We start from the raw sequence: 24,131 nt of genomic DNA on the forward strand, positions 1-24,131 counted from the left end.
ATGTGACCTGCACGTTACCATTTTATAATTTCATGGCTAGTATGACAAGGATCACGTGACTCGTTCAATGTGATGTGCACGTTACCATTTTATAGTTTCAAGGCTAGTAAGAGAAGGATCTCGTTCAATGTGATGTGGGAGTAATAAAGCACCCGGACCCGATGGAATAACGTTTGCGGTAGTGAAAGAGTACTGGGCTGAATTAAAACAATGGGTTATGGATATGATGGAGCAATTCTTCAAGCACGGGTCCATTCATCATTCTTGCAGCTCATCATTCATATCGCTCATCCCCAAGGTAAATGACCCTATGACCTTCTCGGATTTTCGGCCTATTTCACTAATAGGGGTAGTAAATAAAATAATCTCAAAAGTTTTGGCAAATCGGATGAAAAAAGTACTGCACAACGTAATTTCGAATTCTCAATCAGCCTTCGTGTCAGGAAGGAACATAGTAGATGGGCCGTTGATTATAAATGAAATAGTTGGGTGGGCAAAAAAGGCGAAAAAGAAAGTTTTTATTTTCAAAGCAGATATTGAAAAGGCGTATGACACGCTGAACTGGAAATTTATAATCACCGTTTTAACTCATATGGGCTTCCCCCCGAAATGGAGGAATTGGGTAATGGGAATTCTATTTTCCGGAAGAGGCTCGGTACTTGTGAACGGGGCTCCGAGTGGGGAATTTCAATATAAGAGAGGACTACGACAAGGAGATCCCCTCTCACCATTTCTCTTTATCACCGCAATGGAGGCATTGCATGTAATGATGACGAAAGCAACGGAAACAGGTAAATTTTTGGGGGTGAAATTACCAAATGAGTGTCCGATGGTGACTCATATGCTATTTGCGGATGATTCGATTTTTGTTGGTGAATGGGAAGAGAGCAACCTGAAGAACCTTAAAAGAATACTTAGATTATTCTACATTATTTCGGGCCTTAAAGTAAACGCTAGGAAAAGTCAGCTGTACGGCATTGGAGTTAACGAGGAGGAAGTTATCGAACTGGCAGCGAATTTCAACTTCAAGGTGGGGAACTTCCCCTTCACATACCTAGGGTTAAAGGTCGGAGCGAACATGAATAGAGTGGTCAATTGGAAAGAGGTCATAGATACGTTTAATAAAAGACTCTCAAACTGGAAGGCGAGGCTATTATCCTTTGCGGGTCGGGCGGTACTCGTGAAATCGGTCTTAGGCAGCCTTCCAAATTACTATTTATCATTGTATAAGTGCCCTAAATCAGTTATTAAAATATTGGAAGGTATTAGGAGGAAATTCCTATGGGGAGGATGCAATACAAACAAGAAATTGAGATGGATTAAGTGGGAGAGGATTGTAGCATCAAAAAAATTTGGAGGACTCGGGGTGGGAAGTATAAGGGATATAAACCTAGCTTTACTCGTTAAATGGTGGTGGCGGTTCAAAACGGAACCACATCAACTATGGGTAAAAGTGGTAGAAGCTATCCACAAAAATAGGAGAAAGGTATATATGGTCCCAAAGAATAAATATCAGAATGGAATTTGGAAGTCGATTACTGATGTGGAAAAGGATATGGGTGAAAGAGGGATCAATCTGGAAAGAAACTTGATAAGCAAAGTTGGTAAAGGTGACAAAACAGGATTCTGGACCGATGTATGGTTGAGCGAAATAGCACTACGGGAGGAATTCCCATTATTATTCCAGTTAGCAAAAGACAAAAGATCAAAGGTAAGTAATTGTTACAAAATCTGTAATAACGGTGCGGTTTGGGATTGGGCTTGGAAGAGAACTCCGTCCACGGATGAAGAGAAGAAACAGATGGATGATCTGAATGAGAAACTGATACAGGTTAGGCTATCGGACGAAACGGATGTATGGGTATGGAAGAATGAGAAGGAGAAAAAGTTCAAGGTCAAAAGCGTAAGGAATACTTTAGCCAATCAGTTAAACTTGAATGAATCAGCCGAAAACTTCGTTTGGAACCAATGGGCGACAAGTAAATGCAGCATGTTTGTATGGAGGGCGGCTCAAGGAAAGATTCCAACAGCGACACAATTGAGAAGAAGAGGTATACAAGTACCATCAGCAATGTGCAAACTCTGTGATAGATCGGAAGAAACACCGGATCACTTATTGGTCTCATGTGAATATGCAAGCTTGGTGTGGGAGCAGATCCGAAGATGGGTGAAAATGGCAGATGAAGCGAAACCGGAAACAATTAAGGATGTTCTGAACAGTGTAGAAGAATATAAGGGACCAAAGATAAAAAGGAAAGCGATTCATGCAGTTTTTACGTTAACACTATGGTGCATATGGAAGAACCGGAACAATAACATCTTCAAACAGAAAAGCGATGAAATTCACAAGTTAATCGGAGACATAAAAGAGGAGTCATTTCAATGGATGAAACAAAGAACAAAGGTGCAAATAACATCGTGGGATGAATGGAAATTTTTTACATGGTGCAAGTAGTTTTCCTTTATCTATAATATAATGTAATCGAATGGAAATCTGTGTTTGGTTCTTATAGCTCCTGGCTATAGAACTTTTGTTTTGTTGATTAATGAAGTTCCGTTTTCTATCCAAAAAAAAAAACGTGACTTGTTCAACCTTTTACATTAATCCAAGTCCTGACTTGCTTCTTCTTTATATTCCCCGAGATGACCACCAATTTGATCATTTTGAAATTTGGCGGGAAATTGTTTGTACTAATAATTAATCTTACCAGCTTCTTTATAATTAACCTTTTACATCCGGCTGCCACTCGATCACTTGCTTGCCGCTGCACTTACAGACCCGGCTGCTGCTCCTTTTCATATCCCGTTTCTACTCATCACCAGGTTCGACCCATTTTGACAATATGTTTGTTGCTGAGGTGCTTTTGGTAAATCAACTAGACCAGAACCAGGGATTACTAACCCGGTTACTATATATACTTTTGAAATCTAAAAGTAAAGGACATCAATTTTTAGCAGATTTGGTTTTTTTTTTTTTTTTTCTAAAACAAATTGCTTCAAAACTTTTCATATACAGTGTGGTTGCTCATATGTATAAGTTACATTCTCTCATTCATTTGTAAGTTGTAGTAACCCACTCACTGATTTTCACTCTTTTTTTACTTTATAAACAGAAACATGACAACAACAATCGCCAAGTTTGCTCACTTACAAATCCCACTCGAAGACGTAGTAAAGGCCACCAACAACTTTCATCATGATAACATCATCGGACGCGGTGGATTGGGACATGTATACAAAGGACAACTCCAGCGGTCCGGGGAGTTGATCACGATTTCCGCGCTGAGGTTAGATCGTAAGCACGGTGGAGGAGTCGTCGAGTTCTGGACCGAAGTTTCAATGCTCTCTGATCTCAAGCATCCAAATATAGTCTCTATTGTCGGATTTTGTGATGAAAAGCATGAGAAGATCATTGTGACCACGTATGAGGCCAAAAATGGAAGTGTCAAGGAGCATCTAAGCAACCCGAACCTCACATGGACGCAAAGATTAAAGATATGTGTAGGCGTGGCTCGTGCATTGAGTTACCTCCATTATGACCAGCGCCGTGGCTATGGTGTTATACATCTTAACGTCAACAGCTCCACAATTTTATTAGATGAGAACTGGGAACCCAAGTTATCCGGTTTTAAAGTTTCCATCAAACAATCCCTTAACCGAATGGACCAGGTCGTCCTCTCTGAACCTATTGGCACAATAGGGTATTTGGACCCAGAAATTGGAAAGACCAAAGGGGTGACCTGCAAGTCGGATATCTACGCATTCGGTGTTGTTTTATTCGAGATATTGTGTGGGAGGAGAGCATATATTAGGAACGATGCTAATAGGTTACTAGCTGCATTGGTCATGCAACATTATGAAAACGACACGTTGCCAGATATAATCCATCCCGATCTAAAGAATCAAATGTCCGGATACCAAATATCCGTAAGATCACTCAGAACATACTCAGAAACGGCATATTCTTGCTTAAAGGAAGAGCGATCACATCGCCCACATATGCTCAGTATTGTTAATAAACTTGAGAAAGCATTGGAGAAAGCATTGAGGTTTCAACCACGCCCTGAAAATTTTGTAAGACCTTTTTTGGCTTTTTTGTTTTTCTTTACGCCTTTAAGTTAATTTTCCTTTGTTGTTAATTTGTTTGCTTCAAAGATTATCACTTTAAGGGGAAAAAAACTGATAGTGCCGTGTAATATTTGTTAATTTTTAACAATGTAATATTGTTAATTATACTGTAAAATTCACTGTTAGTTACAACTAAAATAAAATTAATTAAAAGAATTGCTATATAACAGTTGTTTATTAAATAAAAAATGTTTTCATTGTAGTATATAATATCTGCGATCCTAGACGTGAGTGGCCTTTTACCTATAGGTGCGCCAGGTGGGGTGTGCCTATGTTGGACGTTCAAAATAATATTGTTAAATATACTTTAAATTTCTTTGTTGTTAGTTACACTAAATGAAACTTTAATTAAAATTATCTCAAAATCACCATATATCAGTTGTTTATTAAATGTTTTTATATTGTATGTTTTAATTTCGAGTACTGATATTTTTAAATCTTTGTATTGCTTCTTTGTGATAATTATCAAGATGTCTTTGGTACCCGTATATATCACACCCATCTTACCACCGCCACCACCCACAAAATTATTTTTAACGAAAATAAGAAAATTGTACTTTTGTTCTATTAACTTTGACAATTACCCTTATTCTCCTTTACGTTTAGCATTTCTTACGTATCCATCCTTTCAGTAGATGGACTTTATCTAATTACACCAATCATCCCAAATACACTACTTTATCTAATTACACCATCCCCCTTTTAGAATTTTATACTCGATTAAAAAACCTCTGAATCCCAAATACCAAACACCAAACTAAAGAAAAAGAAACATCATCCATGGAATCACTCAATTCATGACCCCACATTTTCTTGTTTTCATAGAGCCTTCAGGATCCAATCCAAACTGGGGTTCTCTCATTACGCTTCTCAGTTACATAGAGCCTTCAAGATCAATTTTATTAACCACAATTCGTTCTCATGGATCTAACAGGTATATATAATTTCATAATTTGTAATTCTCTTTTCCCTTTGTCACACGTTTGCAGGGAAATAACTTGGAACACTTGAAGATTGAGCTTGATGATATAAAGTTTGCCACCCATAATTTTGCAGTCACAAATAAACCGATCTCTGGCGATTGCTATACTTGGTACCCAATAGAACTCGGCCATTTTGATAAAGAAAACCCTTCTTTCATAGAAGGGATACGTAAAAGTAAACTATTTAAGAGACACAACGCAATTGTTATAAAGCGCTTCCTTCCTAAAGTTGACCAGCTCGAAGAAGAATTATTTTTCACAGAACTTGAAGTGCTTGCTAGTGTTAAGCATCACAACATAGTCACTCTAATAGGATTTTGTGTTGAAGGTTTTGAGAGGATACTTGTCACAGAGGATTTTTCTAATGGATCACTTGGTGATTATTTGGGTAACGCAAAAAAAATGCATAATTTGACTTGGGAAAAACGTTTGAAAATCTGCATTGACGGTGCGCACGCACTGAATTACCTTCATTATGAGATGGCAGATAAAAAATTGATGATACACAGTGATATAGATCCTTTTAGATTTGGGTTGTATGATAATTGGAGGGCAAAGATCGAAGACTTTGAGTTGGCAGTATTCCTGCCTCCAAATCAAAAAGACGAAGCTCTATGTAAAAGAACATATTTTGAGTCAAAGTGGCACGTGGATCCAGAATTTGCGAAGACCGGTAAGCTAAAAAGAGAGTCGGATGTATATAGCTTTGGAGTAGTTATGTTTGAAATTCTATGCGGAAGAAGAGCTCAGGACCAAATTTACCTTAAGCAGAGTGAGAAAGGGCTGGTTCATGTTGCAAGACAAAACTTCTCCAATGGGACAATAGAGGACATCATAGATCCTATACTAAAGGAAGAAACGAGTCATAGGCCAATTGGAGGAGCCAATAAGGATTCTTTGTACACATTTTTAAAAGTTGCAAACCAGTGTGTGGCGGAGAGTCAAGACCAACGTCCAACAATGAAAGTTGTTCTTAATGAACTTGAGCAAGCATTGGTCTTTCAAGTAAGTCAGGTATGTTTATGTTTGTGTGTAATCATAGGGTGCATATTATCTTAATGCATATGAAATAAGTATTATGCATATTCAATGATACAATTTCGTTTAGCTAAATTATTACATAGAATGGGTCCTGAAAATATCCAAATAAGACAAATTGAAGAGAAGAACCCTGTCATTTAAACACAAAACCTTTCAAAGATTAAAGCCAACCTATGATAATACTATTGAAACTTAAGCTAAACTTCTTACAAAGACATCAAAGTTATCCACAACTGAAACTGTATGTCCATACTTTTTGTTAAATTAAGTAAATTTCTACTTTATAAGAACCCAATCTCTAGTGTTCCATTTAAAGAATTGGTTAGCGAGGCTGCCTCTTGGTTGAGGCTTATGGGACTTAGATGGGGACCTCCTTTGATGAAGGTTATGCCCTTGCTAATTGGCAGCCTCTTGCGCTAAATAATAATGTGTTTTCGTCACTTTCTCACCTTTTTATTTGGATTTGAAATATTGCATGTTCCATAACTTTATATGCATTGTTCAACACAAAAAAACTAATTCAGTTTACATCCATATCCTGGATGAATTCTCGCCACCAATCGTTTTCGTGTATAGAAGTTACAATGGAATGCCCACTTTCTTTGATGTTCATTATTTTGTTACCAAATTTGACTTGTATATGGTATTAATTCTATATTATGTTAATTTCCATTTCATATTTATTATTTGGTTACCAAATTTAACTGGTAATTTATGTCTAGTTAAATTTATTTCATGGTTTTTATTTTTAAGGTATCGTCTTTAGACATCAAACTCGTTGATATCTTATCATCTATTAGGCTATAGGGTGTGGTCATGACCCATATGACCACCATGACCCTCCAAATCATCACCATGTCACTCATCTCTAATCTACCATTTAAAACCACTACCCTAGGGGTGTGGTCATGACCCAAACACTATCCCCTTATTTATCTTAGTTAATTTTTGTCTAAAGAAAAAGGAAAGGAAATCATGAAAAATGGAAACTAGGACCATGGTTGCCATGGTTTAATCCATGGGAACCATGGTGGATCAAGCAAGGGGGTGGTGTAGTATTCTATTCATGTTCCTACATGGCAAATCATGTCCCAACCATGACCCCCATACCCTTTAGCCTTATGTTATCAATTATTTCATTGTTTTATAGTTTTCCTTAGCAAATAGCTTTCACAGCCAATTTGTTGTTTTATCAGAAATTTATAGTTTTGAGCATTAATTTTATTTTCTCAAATACTATTTCTTAAAGGAGGAGCAAGTACAGGAGCCAAATAAGGACCAAGTTGTAGACGAACTTCAGATAACAACTTTTCAAGTTCCTGTAAGACCTTCCTTTTTTTTACTTTATCTTTTTGGTTAGTAATTTTTTTATGAATGAAACTAAATTATAATTTGATAGAGGTAATGTGTCATTGTAAACTAGTAAGGTGCAACCCGCGCTATACCACAGGGAAAACATGAAAAATAATTTAAAGTATATAGTATATTCGGCACATTTTTGCCACCCCTATGACGCTTAACCCTAAAAATTAACTGGGTTTGTAATAAAGGACTTAACCTGAAACAAAAAGCACATGTATGTAAAGGTCCGCAGGTGAAATCTTAAACGTCAAAGATACCTATGAAATCACCCATTACATAAGATATTCTATTCCCTCAAATTCGTTCCATCCACCACCCTTGGGGTCTGTTTTGGTATGGGGTAATGGAATGGACGAGGGTATGCATGGATCATTATCATTTAGTCAACATCTTATGATCTATTATATTAGCAATTTCTTCCTTGTTTTATAGTTTGTTACTTACTTACTACATAGTTTTTCATCACCAATTTGTAGTTATTATTTCAAATTTACAGTTTTGAGCAGTAACTTATTTTTCTCTGAAATGATGTCTTAAAGGAGGAGCAAGTACAACAATTGGGTAAGGATCAAGTTGTCGACAAACTTGAGAAAGCAAGGCATGAAATTCTTGTAAGACACTAAGACCTTTCTATCTTTCTTACTTCATTTTTTTTTTGTTAGTGAAATGTTTAGAAAAGATAAAATCCATAAATTGAAATACATTAGATAAAATTTGAATATGATAAATTTGGAACAATCACGTTTATCATTTACCAGATAAAAAACAATAGAGATACTCAATTATTATAAACTGGGTTAGAAACTTGTGTATTATAAAGGGCTGAGTTAATGAGATATTAAATAGTTATTAATAAACCTTAAAAATAAAATAAATAGTCGAGAAAATAAGTATTAAGAAAATAAGAGAGACTCTGAGATGGAGTTAACCCAGTAGACTAAAATGAAAATATTAAAAACCTTTGGACTAAACTTAACCAGCAAAATAACATAAACTAGAAAAACTAAAATAACGTTTAACACTAAAATTTAAAAGTCCAAAATATTTTTTCTAATCAACCCCACTAATCCTTATTTAAATAACAAAATAAATAAAGTTATACACCTAACAAGTCGTCACACCGGAAAAGATGATTTGAAAGTGGTTGCAACTATTGCTATCACCGTTTTGCCAAATACTATTTGTTTATTTAATGAGCCTTTATTTAAAGTATTACTGATAATAATTTTCAGGAAATTTTTATTCTTTATTTATAGAGGCAGTGAATATGTGGATTAGGATGGGTGTCTTTTAAAGGGGACACTATTTGCACACTTGGTGCGCAGATAGTCAGCCTAAAAAGGTTTTTTGTCCTATATGCAAACCCTGCATTGTCAAGCTATGGCCAAAGTGCGACGTTTTGGTCCGTTTAACCAGACAAAACAAAGACTGACGGGTCTGTTGACCGGACCAAAACGTCGAGCTTTGGCCGTGTTTTGGTCCTGTCAACCAGACACCCTGCAAGTCTTTTGTCTGGTTGACATGACCAAAATGCGGCCAAAGCTCGGCGTTTTGATTGGTCAACAGACCCGTCAGTCTTTTGTCTGGTTGACCGGACCAAAACGCCGCGCTATGGCCACAGCTCGACACCGCAGGGTATGCATGTAAGACAAAAAAGTCTTTTTTAATGTGCATATAGGCATTTGGGTGTGTCAATAGGTACACCCCTCTTAAATTCTTGAGAGGTAGCTTATTTGAAAGGTGGCTTTCCTTAAGTAGAATACTGCCAGCAACTTGTTGTAAGATATGTATGCAAATAAAGAGATAAGGTTGGTCAACTTAAGTCAAACAAGCAATGTTTTTATATTATTGAGTAAACTCTCAAAATGGGCTCTAAGATTTGGTGACTTTTGTCACTTTAGTCCAAAACTTAAATCTTTTGAGTTTGGGTCCCAGTGGTTTTAATTTTGTTGTCATTTTCATCCAAAATCTAGTAAGATTTTTCAGTTAAATACAGTTTTTTTCTTTTTTTTTTTTTTTTTGTCTTTTTTCTCCCTTTTAATGAAGGGCAAAATGGTTAGATTTTTTTTAATTCGTTATAATAAAATGTTAAAATATCATTTTGCCATTCACTAAAAGGGGAGGAAAAAACAAAAAAAACTGGATGTTAACTGAAATATCTTACCAGATTTTGATTTTGGATGACAATGGCAAAAAAATTGAAACCACAGGGACCTGAATTCAAAAGGTTTGAGTTTTGGACAAAAGTGACCAAACCTCAGGGACATTTTGACATTTTACTCTATATTGTTTTTCTTAGGATTCAGACAGCAAACATGTTTGCTAAATAAATCAATTGATATTAAATGAAAATGGTAATAAAATTGAAATGTAAAGACACAGATTCAAAAGGTTTGAGTTTTGTACTAAAGTGACAAAAATGACTAAACCTCAGAAACCATTTTAGCAGTTTACTCCTTTAAATTAATAGCACTAATAATTATATTTTATATAAATTATATGTAGAAAGAATATAACAAATAATAATAAATATAAGACATGAAAACACGTATTACAAATATCCCCACCAAATTAGGAATTTCGTCCTTGAAATTGTTCCGTTCACTGAATGGACGAGGATACTTTGCTTTTATTTCTTTAGTCAATTCCCATGTTCTTTCTAGTCCTTTTTGACCTTGCCATTGCACTAACACCATTGGTATAACTTTCCTTCTTAATTTTCACACTCGTGTATCCAAAATCTTTACCGGTTGTTCTGTAAAATAGAGTTTCTCATTCACTTGAACATCTTCTAGTGGAATAGCTTGAGCTGGGTTAGCCAAACACTTGTGTAAATTAGACACGTGAAAGGTATCATGAATTCGTTTCAATGTCTCGAGTAATTCTAACTTGTATGCTACAGCTCTGACTTTAGAAATAATTTTATAAGGACCAATGTATCTTGGGCCGATTTTCCTCTTTTTCCTAAATCTCACAATGCCTTTCCATGGAGAAACCCTTTAACATAACATAGTCTCCAACTTTAAATTCTAAAAGTCTTCTCCATCTATTAGCATAACTTTTCTGACGATCTTAAGCTTCTTTTAATCGTTGCTTAATTTGTACTATCTTATTAGTTGTTTCTTGTATAATTTCTGGCCAGACAACTGACTTTCTCCTACTTCGGTCCAACAGAGTAGGGTTCTACACTTTCTCCCACATAAAGCTTCAAATGGCGCTGCTTTGATCTAGCGTGGTAAATATTATTGTAAGAAAATTCAATTAATGGTAGGTGAGTATCCTAACTACCACCAAAGTCAATTACACACCCGACTTCAATTGATTCAAGTGCCTAATTCTTTCTAGAAACAAGTCCAAAACCTTGATGTGAATCGAATATCTCTATTATTGACAGTGGCTCACCGTGTCGGTTAACAATTTCATTTATATACATGCTAGCTAAACCTTTCTAAAGAGTAACTTTCATTGATGGGTAGAAAATGTGCTAATTTGGTTAGCCTATCTACTATAACCCATATTGTATCATGCCCTTTCTGTTTCTTTGGAAGTTTAGTGACAAAATCCATGGTTATTCTATCCTACTTCCATACCGTTAGTTCTTTTTGTTGCAATAATCCAACAGGCTTTTGATGTTTAACTTTTATTTGAAGGCAAGTCAAACACAACTCTACGTATTGAGCAATAGATCTTTTCATTCTAGAACACCAATAATGTATTTTCAGGTGCTTGTACATCTTATGTGATCCTGGATGTATTGTATATTTGGACCTATGGGCTTCGTCTAACAACTTATTTTGGATATCACCAATCTTTGGTATCCAAATTCTTTTATCAAACCTTAGAATTCCATCTTCCCCTTTGTCATCAACTTAAGTTTCCCTTCATATGTTCTTTCTTGAGATGGTCATCTTTTAAAGCTTTAATTTGAATCCGATTTAAACAATTGATTTTAATATCCAATCTTAAGGCTTTTACAATTGGTTTGATTCTCTCCTTCGTGCTTAATGCATCATCGACTACATTAGCTTTTGCCTGGATGGGAATCTAAATCCCTTGAAATTATACCAACAAAACACACTTAATTTTACAATTTTAGTCCTTAATTAATTTCATCCACCTTCTTTGTCTCATGTTTAACATTTTCTGGTTGAATATGTGTTATCGTCTATATATATCACACATTTGGTACCATATAGTGTCTCCATATCTTAAGAGCAACACTATGGCACCAAGTTCGTGGTCGTATGTGTAATTCTTTACATTAATTTTTAGTTGTCGTGATGCATATGCTATTACCTTTTCTGTTTGCATCAACACACACAACCTAGACCATTATAAGATGCATAACAGTAAATTACAAAATCTTCATATCCTTCAAGTAGTGATAGGATCGCAATAGTGCTTAGCTTCTATTTGAGGGTATTGAAGGATTCTTCTTGCTTGGGACCCAATGGAATTTTGCTATTTTATGTGTTAAGCCTGTCAATGGAGTAGCAATCTTTGAGAAGCCTTGAATAAATCTTCACTAGTATCCCGCTAGCCCAAGAAAACTCCTAATCTCCATAGGCGTCTTTGGAGCTTCCCATTTGGATCTTGCTTCAATCTTTGTTGGATTAACTTGAATCCCCTTTTTGTTTATTATGTGCCCTAGGAATTGAACTTTTATCTTTCAGAATTCACACTTAGAAAATCTGGCATATAGTTTCTCTTTTCTTAAGATTTCTAGAATTATCGTTAGATGCTTAGCATGATCTTCTTGAGTTTTAGAATAGATAAGTATGTCATCTATAAAGACAATGACAAACCTATCTGGATACATTCTATAGACACTATTTATTAGGTTCTTGAATGGCCGCATCTAGTTCTAAAAGCAGTCTTAGGTACATTTTATTCTTGAACCTTTAGCTGATGATATCCTAATCTAAGATCGATTTTAGAAAAATGACTCGCTACCTGAAGTTGATCAAACAAATCATCTATTCTGGGCAATGGATATTTGTTTTAATGGTGATCTTATTCAGCTTGCGGTAATCAATGCACATACGCATCGTTCCGTCTTTCTTCTTAACAAACAGTACTCTAGCTTCGCAGGGTGATGAACTTGGACGTAGAAAGCATTTATCTAATAGTTCCTGGAGTTGCTTCATTAACTCCTTCATTTCCCAAGGTGCTAAATGGTACGCTGATTTAGCTACCGGCTTAGCTCCCGGTCTTAAATCGATTTTAAATTTTATATGTCGATCTGGTGGAAGACCAGACAATTCTTCTCGAAACACGTCTAAAGAGAGTGGTGTAGCGATGGCGGTGGTGCTGTGATGGTGATGGTGGTTCGATGGAGGTGCTGCCAAACCAGATTGTAAAGAGAGTTTGTAGAGAGAGAGAGAGAGAGAGAGGGAGGGAGAGTTTGTAGAGACAGAGAGAGTTTGTGAGTTTTATTTCTATTTATTTATTTAAGCGTATGTGGTAAAAGGACCAAAATACCCTTATGTGGGTCCACTTGTTCAGATTTAACCATGAAAACTAAGTTATAGCTAAAGGACGTAACGTGTAAGAGTTTGCAAACATCGAGGACGTTTTTTAGTACTTTTTGAAGACAAAGGACATAGTTTGCAATATGATGCAAACATAAAGGACGATTTCAGTAATTTACCCTTTTCTAATAAGATCCCTTCAAAAATACACATCAAGAGTGTTGAAAGTTTCAGTTGTTAGTAACTAGGTTAGAACCTCATCTATTATAGAGGTTGAATAACTATAGTTTTATTTACTAAATAATAAAAAACTTATATCTTTAAAAAAAGTTGTGTATTGCACTGCACGGCTTGAATAAACTCGTGTTACACATGTAGAATAAATATAATGTAATCACGTAACACATATAGTCTTAAAGATATGTTTAAAAAAATAAAGGCAAATTGGAAAATAATAATCCCACCATTGTGAAATTGGCCAATAATAATCCCAAGTCAGGAATTAGCCACCAATAATCCCACCTCGTCCATTTTTGGAAAATAATACTCCAAATGCTGATGTGGCACTTTTGTCGTTTAGTGACGGTGGATTATTATTTTCCAAAAATGGACGAGGTGGGATTATTGGTGGCTAATTTCTGACTTGGGATTATTATTGGCCAATTTCACAATGGTGGGATTATTATTTTCCAATTTGCCAAAAATAAACTTTGATGTAGTATTTCTTATTAAAATAAAAGAGGATTAAGATGTATTGGGATATTATTTTAATCACAGAATCAATAATACAATCTTAATTAAATTATGGTAGAATTAAGACGTATTGAAACCCTCATTTAGTTACATATATACATTCGAGACTAAAAATATCTAATAAATAAATTGCAATGTCTTACATTGGGGAAGATTTATTTGAAAAGAAATTTAATGTGAGAAGAAAAAGAAGAAATGACATATTAGTAAAATAGCATTTCATTTATAACTCTTTAATTAATTAGTCAACTAATCATTAATTATCCTACATATAATCTACAAAACCTACACATATCAAAATATTCCTACATATACCCTATAGATTATAGAATTTTGTACTACACAGTCGAAATTTATCCTACACACCTCGAAATATATCCTACACAACTCGTAATTTATCCTACACAACTAGTAATTTATTCTACACTTTAAATTAGGTTGTTTTTTTAATTTGGAAAAAGTATATATATTTTGAAAATGAATTACAAATTTAATTTAGTTAGTTATTAAAGGGGAAGAATACAAATTAATGATTTTTGTAAGTTACCAATATACCCTTGTATTAAAATTAAATGCAAATATTAAATGAAGTAAAATGAAGCATTCTTATTGGTTAAAACTTTTTTCTTTTTTCTTCTTACAAAAAATTATTCTCGTATGAACCCTTCATTATATTATAAACCTTTTTTAAACAATGAAGATAAACATTCTTTAAATTATTTTATACATGAGGATCTTAGTTATTGAAAAATCTATATATTTTTTTAAATCGTTATCATGATGTAGGTCTGAAAAGAAAGTTATCCACTTAATCAATCACAACCGCTAATAAAGTTTAGAAATGTTAATCAAGATCAACAATTGCAAAAGAAAAAGTTGAATATTAAAGTGTTTAGAGCATTCATATTGGTAAAAAAGAATTGGATATTTAAGTGTTTAGAGCATTCATATTGGAACCTCTATATCTATCTATATAATTTAATTAAAAACATATTTTACTGGCTTATTTAGTCGGGATAGACGGGAAAACTCTATGAAGATCATCATATGACGCTTCATATGTCCTCAGTTTTATTTACTTTATTATATAATATAGATAGATACATATATTTTATTACATTTTTTTCCATATAATTGCTTACAAATACAACGTCCTAATACCACCCAAGTTATTGCTAAACCAGAGAAAGAATTGGAACGTTGATTAACACATAAAATTCTAATAAGACCCTCAATGTTTTTCCTTTCATTGTTCTATTATATCAATTCAACTTATCCGGTTTAACTCACAACTTGGTTATAAATATATGAGTAAATTTCAAATTTTGTCCTTTATCTATATACCTAATTTCAAACGGTGTTCTTTATCTTTAAAATTGATGAGTTTTATACTTATTGTTATAAAATATTACATGGTATGTCCATCACCCCTAACAAGTATTTTGAGTAAATTGCCATTTTAGTCCCTGATTTTGGTCCAAATTTGCCATTTTAGTCCAAATAGTTTTTTTTTTGTCTCTGGGTCCCTAACTTTTCCCTTTTGTTGCCATTTTGATCACATACACTAACTCCATCCAAAAACTCCATCTTTAGCCAGGGTTAGTTTGGGGATTTTCATTTTAAATGTTTTCGATTGCCATTTTGATCCAATTCCAAAAAATCAAAAAAAATTCCAAAAAATTCTAAAAAATAATAAAATTCTAATAAATCATAAAAATTCTAAAAAATTCTAAAAAAAATACAAAAAATCCGTTTCGGCGCGAACCGTTTCGAACCCGAACCGTTTCGAGCTGAACCGTTTTGACGCGAACCGTTTCGACCCGTACCGTTTCGACCCGAACCGTTTCGAGCTGAGCCGTTTCGACCCGAACCGTTTCGAGCTGAATCGTTTCGACCCGAACCGTTTCGACACGTACCGTTTCGACCCGAACCGTTTCGAGCTGGGCCGTTTTGACGCGAACCGTTTCGACCCGTACCGTTTCGACCCGAACCGTTTCGAGCTGAATAGTTTCGACCCGAACCGTTTCGAGCTGAATCGCTTCGACCCGAACCGTTTCGAGCTGAGCCGTTTTGACGCGAACCGTTTCGACCCGTACCGTTTCGACCCGAACCGTTTCGACCCGTACCGTTTCGAGCCGTACCGTTTCGAGCTGAACCGTTTCGAGCTGAACCGTTTCGAACCGAACCGTTTCGAACCGAACCGTTTCGACCCGTACCGTTTCGCCGAACCGTTTTGAGCCGAACTTCGAGCCGAACCGTTTCTAGCTGAACCGTTTCGAACCGAACCGTTTCGAGCTGAACAGTTTCGACGCGAACCGTTTCGACCCGTACCGTTTCGACCCGAACCGTTTCGAGCTGAACCGTTTCGACCCGTACCGTTTCGAGCTGAACCGTTTCGACCCGTGCCGTTTCGAGGCACGGTTCGCGTCGAAACGATTCAGCTCGAAACGGTTCGGGTCGAAACGGTACGGGTCGAAACGGTTCGCGTCGAAACGGTTCAGCTCGAAACGGTTCGGTTCGAAACGGTTCAGCTAGAAACGGTTCGGTTCGAAACGGTTCTGCTCGAAACGGTTCGGCTCGAAACGGTTCTGCTCGAAACGGTTCAGTTCGAAACGGTACGGGTCGAAACGGTACGGGTCGAAACGGTTCAGCTCGAAACGGTACGGGTCGAAACGGTTTAGCTCGAAACGGTTCGAGTCGAAACGGTACGGGTACGGGTCGAAACGGCTCAGCTCAAAACGGCTCAGCTCGAAACGGTTCAGCTCGAAACGGTTCGGGTTCGAAACGGTTCCCGCCGAAACGGATTTTTTATATTTTTTTTAGAATTTTTTAGAATTTTTTAGAATTTTTAGAATTTTATTATTTTTTAGAATTTTTTTGATTTTTTGGAATTGGATCAAAATGGCATTTGAAAACATTTAAAATGAAAATCCCCAAAATACCCCTGGTTAAAGATGGAGTTTTTGGATGGAGTTAGTGTATGTGATCAAAATGGCAACAAAGGGAAAAGTCAGGGACCCAGAGGCAAAAAAAAAACTATTTGGACTAAAATGGCAAATTTGGACAAAACTCAGGGACTAAAATGACAATTTACTCAAGTATTTTTTTTCTATGTTAAATCAGGTAACACAAGGGTATATTAGTCTTTCTATCCATTAATATAAAAAAAATTTTAATAAATAAAACAAAATTGAATTTAAAAAATTAATATAATATTATATATATATATATATATATATATATATATATATATAGGGTTGGGCTATATAGAAAACCCTATATATATAAAAAACCCTAGAAAACCCAAACTCCCGACATTTTTTTTTTTTGAAAAAAATAACACATGTAATATACATGTTTTTAAGACTTTTGGGCCAAAAAAATCAAAAAAGCGCCGAAGGGATATTTTAAAAAAAAAAAAAAAGTTTTAGCGAATTTCAGGAAAATTATGTCTTTTTTGCTTAACACGTGTTAAGAGCTGAAATTTGTTTATTTTTTTAAAAAAAATCCCTTCGGCGCTTTTTTGTTTTTTTTGGCCCAAAACACTCTAAAACATGTATATTACATGTGTAATTTTTTTCAAAAAAAAAAATGTCGGGAGGTTGGGTAAAAATGGCTTCCCATTTGGGTTTCCAGAGTTTTCTAAGAATTTTAGGGTTTTTTTATCTAGCATTACCCTATATATATATATATATATATATATATATACGCACAAATAGTATACACCTACTTCTCTCTCTACTCATCTCTTTCATTAGTTCTACACCATCAACCACCACTGCCACAATTAGCGACCACTGCCCTCACCACCAACCACCATCGCCACCATCATCCACCACCACCATCACCTCCACCCGTCACCACCAAGAACCCTAATTCCCAAATTTCCAGATCACCATTATTGCCTCTTCTATACATATATGCATACGCAACCAACCATTACCGCCTCTTCCAAAGTCAGATATGCGGTTAAGTTTGGGATTGGCCGTAGATTTAGATCACGTTGGTGTGGGATAGGCGCTGGATTAGCGATGAGGTTGGTCGCAGATCTAAATCGTGATGTAGGATGAGGTTAAAATCTATTGTAACTGATAGCGATTTTGTAAGTATATATCATCTAGGGCAAACAATATAAGGACTTCACATATTTATGTTGCTAAATCAGAAAATATTGACAATGAGTTTGACATGTATAATGTTTGAACCCCAACTTGTAAGATAAAAAAAACAAAAAGCCTTGTATTATTTTCACAGAGTAATAGTGCCATCGATTAAGCTTTTGGTAGATGGATTTGCAGAGATGGATATGGTTCATGAGAGAGAGAAAGAGAGTTGAGAGAGTGGGAGAGAGAGAGAGAGGTGTTTCCTAATAAAATGGATAGGTTTTTAAGTTATTCATATAATTTGTCCTTCAAAAGGTAAAATGATAAAATTGTCCTTACGTGCAAATTACATGATCAAAATTAATGTAACAGAAAAAAATTAACTAGGTTAAGGGTAAAGGACATACCGTGCAAGATTTTGAAATAATAAATACAAAACTCGTCAATTATATAGACAAATGATACCGCCTGAAATTAGGTATGTAGATAAAGAACATAATTTGCAATTCACTCTAAATATATTTAATAGAAATAAAATATAACCTAATTTATTAAGGATATCCATGAAATCATAGAAGTTTATATACGGTCTACCATAAAGTTACATGACAAAGGGATGAGCTCGGTTCCAAATATGCTGATACCGAAAGTACCAATCCTGAAAATCTTAAAAACAGAAAGTTTTCGGTACGGAACGGTGTTTGAAGGAAATCAACCAAAAATACCGGTACAGAACCGAAAGCACCAATCCTCAAAAACGCAAAAAGTCGGTAATTGGCGCCGAAAATTGTTCAGTACAGTACATTGACCAGCACCTGTTCGGTTTTGGTACTTGATACTATTTGCTGACACCTAAAATAACAGAAAAGAATAAATAGTTAAATAGTTTAGAGTTCGCATACATGATGTAAATAGTTAACAAATACTATTTGCTGATCCCAAAAAAATCACCTCGTATATGAAATTAATTGAATGTTTCAAGCTTTAATGCCTTCGAGTTTAAAAAATGACGTAACTAATGGAAAATTCAACTCTTAGACTTATTGGTGAAAGGTGGAGAGGGGGGGGGGGGGTGGGTGTTCAAATAAGTCTCACACTACAAAGGTTGCGGGATTATTGGGACCTTACGTGATATGTGGTATTGGGTATCATCAAAGAGCCCCCCGCCCGCCATCCACACCAAGCCTCTGCCCCATGCCCCCTATCCCCACCAAGCGCGCCCACCCGTCGCGATGTTTGCGACCCTCTTGTAGATAATGTGACACTATTGGCGCCCCCAATGGAGCCCTATAACACATTACCTTGAAATCAAATACGAAAAAAAAGGTATATTAAACTAACATGTAAGTTCTCTTATTCTTATTAAGTTAAGTTGTCTTACAAAATGCTTGTTGCTATATACGTTATCATCTAATTATTTATAACATCTAATTTTTCATTTGATTTATGAAACAAGTTAAATACATTAAGTAATTTCAAGTGTTACAATAGATACTTCCTCAACTTCCCTTTTGCAGTTTATTATTTAATTTTATTTAAATTACATAAAGATCGTATCTATCTGGGCCACTGGTTTGTGGGCTTGGAAAAATGTGGTGGGCTGCACCTTGTAAGCCAAACCTGTAAATGTAGGGCACATCAAACAGAAGCAGGGTCGTCTGGTTTCAGAGTCGAGTGACGGACATGTGCTTACCACAAATCTTGCTGGAACATTCACTGTGGTGCGAAGAGGGTGGAATTAGATGGATATTAACTACTCAGTTTCTTTCAGTTCCCTTCTTGTTTTTCTATCTTAGTTCTAATTCACTTGTCACATATTTAATTTGCAGGTGGGGAAGAACTTGGAACACTTGAAGATTCCTCTCACTCATATTCAATCAGCAACCCATGATTTCTCAAACCAATACAGAATTGTAAATTTCTCAGCTGGCTGTGCTTTGTACAGAGCAGAACTCGAGCATTATGATAAAGAGAATCCATCATCCACTGTACTTATCAAACGCTACCCCCCTTCTGGAAGTAAGTCGTATGGAGAAAAAGAGTTTCTCACAGAAATAGAAATTCTTTCCGGTGGAGTTCATCCCAACATAGTCACTCTGCTTGGATTTTGTTTTGAAGAGTCTGAGATGATCCTTGTCATTGAAGATTTTTCTAATGGATTTCTTATTGAGTATTTGGGAAACTTAAAAGACAAGCGTATTTTGACTTGGGAGAAACGTTTGAAAATTTGCATTGATGTTGCACACGCATTGAAGTACCTTCACTATGAGATGGAAGACCAGAAGATGATAATACACCGTGATATATGGAGCTACAACATTGGGTTAGACGAGAATTTTGGGGCAAAGATTTTTAACTTCTGGTGGGCTGTATTCCTGCCTCCAAATCAAGAAGACGACGAAGCTCTCTATCTCAATTGGATTGGCAGAACGTCACACACAGATCCTGAATATGAGAAAAAACTTAAGGTAAAAAGAGAATCAGATGTTTATGGTTTTGGAGTAGTCATGTTTGAAATTCTATGTGGGAGGTTAGCCCTTGACCCAATATACCTTATGGAGAGTGACATAGGGCTGGCCCATGTAGCAAGACGAAGCTTCAGTACAAGATCACTAGAAGAGATGATAGATCCTCAATTAAAGGAAGAAATTGGTGAAAACAAATTTGTTCTAAATAGAGGATCCAACAAGGATTCTTTGCACACGTTTATTTCAATTGCACACTTATGTGTGGCGGAAACTCAAGACCGACGCCCAACAATGAAAATCGTAGTCAAGGAACTTGAGAAAGCATTATTCTTTCAAGTAAGTCACTGTTCTGAATTCAGTTTATCAATGCCTAGAAGTAATCTGTGTGATGGTTCACTGTTATATAGAAAACAAATTAGAATGCCTTATGAGGTTGGGTTCAAATTGTATAAAATTCATTGTTAAAAATCCTTTCCAACTTATAATGTCTAGGATCTACCTATCAAGTTTACTTTTTAGACATTGTGGGAATTTATCAATCCTACCTTTTAGACTATTAAGTTAGGACCTTGCTAGAATTTCTTATACGTAAGTATAATAATAAATAAAAGTTCAATCCAAAACCTTTAGAAAACACAATACAGTGCATATTTATAAGGGACATTTATCATCATATTAAAATCATGTTGTTCAGTGTTTGTGATCAATGATGTGACCCAATTATCAATTTACTCAATTTATAGTTTTTCATAATATTTAGAAAAAGATAATACCAATTTAGTTTTCTATTACCATTTTATTAAAGTTATTAATATATTTATTTTATTTGGTGTGTCATGTTTGACAGAACAACAACAAGGATAACCCCAAAATGTCACTTGAAGACATAAAACGGGCGACACAAAACTTTCACGATGACAATTTCATCGGTGGGGGAGGATTTGGTAAAGTCTACAAAGGAAACCTTCAAGATGGAGATGGAATTAAAACCATTGTTGCAAAGCGATTGGATACAAGGTTTGGTCAAGGAGAACAACAATTCTTTAGTGAGCTCCAAATTCTTTTGGAGTATAAACATGAGAATGTCATTCGTCTTGTAGGCTACTGTGATGAAACTGATGAAAAAGTCCTTATCTATGAGTATTTGTCCAAGGGAAGTCTTGATAGGTATTTGAATGATACTTCTCTTACATGGGTGAAACGACTTAATATATGCATTGATGTTGCAAGAGCGTTGGATTTCCTACACGGAGGAGTAGGAAAACAAGCAAAGGTGATACATAGGGACATCAAAACTGAAAACATCCTGTTAAAGAATGATTGGAAAGCAAAACTGGCTGATTTTGGGCTTTCGCTAATATGTTCAATAAATCAGGAAACAGACTATATCATCGATCATGCGTGTGGCACAAGAGGATACGTGGACCCACTTTATAGACAATCGGGATTCCTTACCATAGAATCCGATATTTACTCGTTTGGTGTTGTTTTATTTGAGATTTTGTGCGGGAGATCAACGTTTGCAATCCACAAACATGAGGGTCACTATCTACCGGATTTCATTAAAAACAAATTTGAAGAAGGAAAGCATGCTGAGGTGGTGTTCGAACAAATCAAGGAACAAATCGTGCCGCAATCGTTGACTACATTTCAAGAGATTGCCTACCAATGCCTACATCTTGATAGAGAAAAACGACCGGCAACAAAAAAAGTTTTAATGCAACTTAAGAAAGCATTGGTATTTCAAGTAAGTTATCACCGTTTTATGAAAGCCAAGTTCCTTTTAAGTGCATTAATACAAACTATGACTTTAACTTTTGTTCATCAATGGTAATTTTTATACGTTTTATCTTTTAAAGCCAAGAACAAACACACACACACATGTTTGTGTGTGTGTATATTAAAAACTGTATTTTTCTAGATGTTTTAGTGTATTGTTTTACGTTTTAATTATTTATATCTTTATGGTAAAATACTTGAATTCTGTCACCTTTTTATATTTGAATATCTATAAAATAATTGATAACTAAGAGTATGCAAATCCTTATGTACGTGTAAACTTAAGAGTTTAATATATTATGTGTACCTTTAAAGTCATGACTACCTGTTGTTTTAACACTCCCCTCTGCTTGATAAACAGAACATGGCATCAACAATGAACCAGTTTGCTCACTTAGAAATCCCACTTGAAGCTGTGGCGAAGGCCACCAACAACTTTCATCATGATAACATCATCGAACATGGTGGAGTTGGTATCGCATATACAGGACGACTCTTGTGGTCTGGGAGGTTGGTGGAGATCGCTGCACGGAGATTTGATTGTAAGCATGGGGATGGAGACCTCGAGTTCTTGGCAGAAATTTCAGCGCTTTCTGATCTCAAGCATAAAAATCTGGTCTCTATTATTGGGTTTTGTGACGCGATAGATGAAAAGATCATTGTAACCACGTATGGGGCCAATGGAAGTCTAGGCCAGTATCTAAACAGCCTGAACCTCACATGGAAGCAAAGATTGTGGATATGTCTAGGTGTGGCTCGTGCGTTGAGTTACCTACATTATGACAAGGGACGTGATTATGCTATTCTACATTGTAACATCAATAGCAACACAATTTTGTTAGACAATAACTGGGAAGCCAAGTTATCCAGTTTTGAATTTTCCATCAAACAATCACTAAACTATAAGGACCATGTGTGCCCTTGTGAACACGCTGGCACAATGGGGTGTATGGACCCAGCAATCGAAAAGACGGGAGGTGTGACCCACAAGTCGGACATCTACTCATTCGGTATTGTTTTATTGGAAGCATTGTGTGGGAGGAAAGCATTAATTCAGAACGAGGCAGATATGTCTCTAGCTCAGATGGCCAAGTATGGTTATGAAAATGGTACATTGCATGATATAATCCATCCTCAACTTTTAAATCAAATATTGTCTCCACAATCACTCCTCATATACTCAAAGGTAGCATATTCTTGCTTAAATGAGGATCAAGCAGACCGCCCAGATATGCACTATATTACGGCTAAACTTGAGAAAGCATTGGAACTTCAATTGCGTGGTGAAAATATTGTAAGACTTTTTTTCCTATTTTATTATCTTTTTTTTGGTGTACATCATTCATGCATACTAATTTTCCTTTTGAATCTGTATTTTTATATCTTATTCTACTCAAAAGTACCTTAAAATAAGGAGGTAAAAGAAATCTAAATGAATGAAAAAACATGAAACATCCAGAATGGGTAACGCACTTTTATTTTTTGCAAGTTTGGGATATGTATGGTATTAGTTGATCCTGTCCAATTAACCGCATCAAAATATGATATATATGATTTTAAGACATATAGTAAATAGCATCTTTCAGTTACAAACTTGAAATTACTAAAAAAACATAAAATTTGTTAGAATATTGTGTGAATTTTTGATACTTTAAGTCGGGTTTTGGCGAGTTTATGATCTGATTTTGGTAATGAGTGTCCCAACGGGTAACTTTTTCACCACATATGACCATACGAGGTATACATGATACGTGCGGATATACCCTGTACGTAGCCCATGGATAATGAATACGTGTGCGAATATGAGTACTATACTAAATATTAGACACAATTTATAACCGGGTATGAAATTGAGATTACCAAAATCCGACACTTTAGCATTCATGGCGAATCAGACGGACTAGTTGGGTTGTCGCGTTGTTTATACACTTTTTTGTATGTAATTATCACCATGGAAATAATAATTTATACTTTGAACATTAACTTTTTTGATGTTTATAGCTATTTTTGACTTACAACCTCTTTAAACATGCTATTTGTTAA

General features: G+C 35.5%; 1 protein-coding gene across 1 annotated transcript; it reads left to right on the forward strand.

The window, feature by feature from the left end:
- Positions 1–210: 210 nt before the first annotated feature.
- Positions 211–24,131, forward strand: LOC110891424. The gene is made up of 9 exons (XM_022139116.2): positions 211–298; positions 432–2,451; positions 3,114–4,074; positions 5,118–6,125; positions 7,402–7,473; positions 19,671–20,645; positions 21,157–22,056; positions 22,450–23,382; positions 24,090–24,131. Exons 1-9 carry the CDS (start codon positions 211–213, stop codon positions 24,129–24,131), a joined length of 6,999 nt encoding a protein of 2,332 aa, XP_021994808.2.

This window comes from Helianthus annuus, chromosome 11, assembly GCF_002127325.2.
Source record: "Helianthus annuus cultivar XRQ/B chromosome 11, HanXRQr2.0-SUNRISE, whole genome shotgun sequence".
NCBI lineage: Eukaryota > Viridiplantae > Streptophyta > Magnoliopsida > Asterales > Asteraceae > Helianthus > Helianthus annuus.

What these genes read in the sequence shown, in the direction of transcription:
- LOC110891424 (XM_022139116.2), top strand. Translation starts at nt 211, where the DNA reads ATGGGTTATGGATATGATGGAGCAATTCTTCAAGCACGGGTCCATTCA. An exon ending in AAATTTTTTACATGGTGCAA is followed by an intron (nt 2,452 to 3,113) that starts GTAGTTTTCCTT and finishes CTTTATAAACAG; the next exon opens with AAACATGACAACAACAATCG. An exon ending in AGAAAGCATTGGTATTTCAA is followed by an intron (nt 22,057 to 22,449) that starts GTAAGTTATCAC and finishes CTTGATAAACAG; the next exon opens with AACATGGCATCAACAATGAA.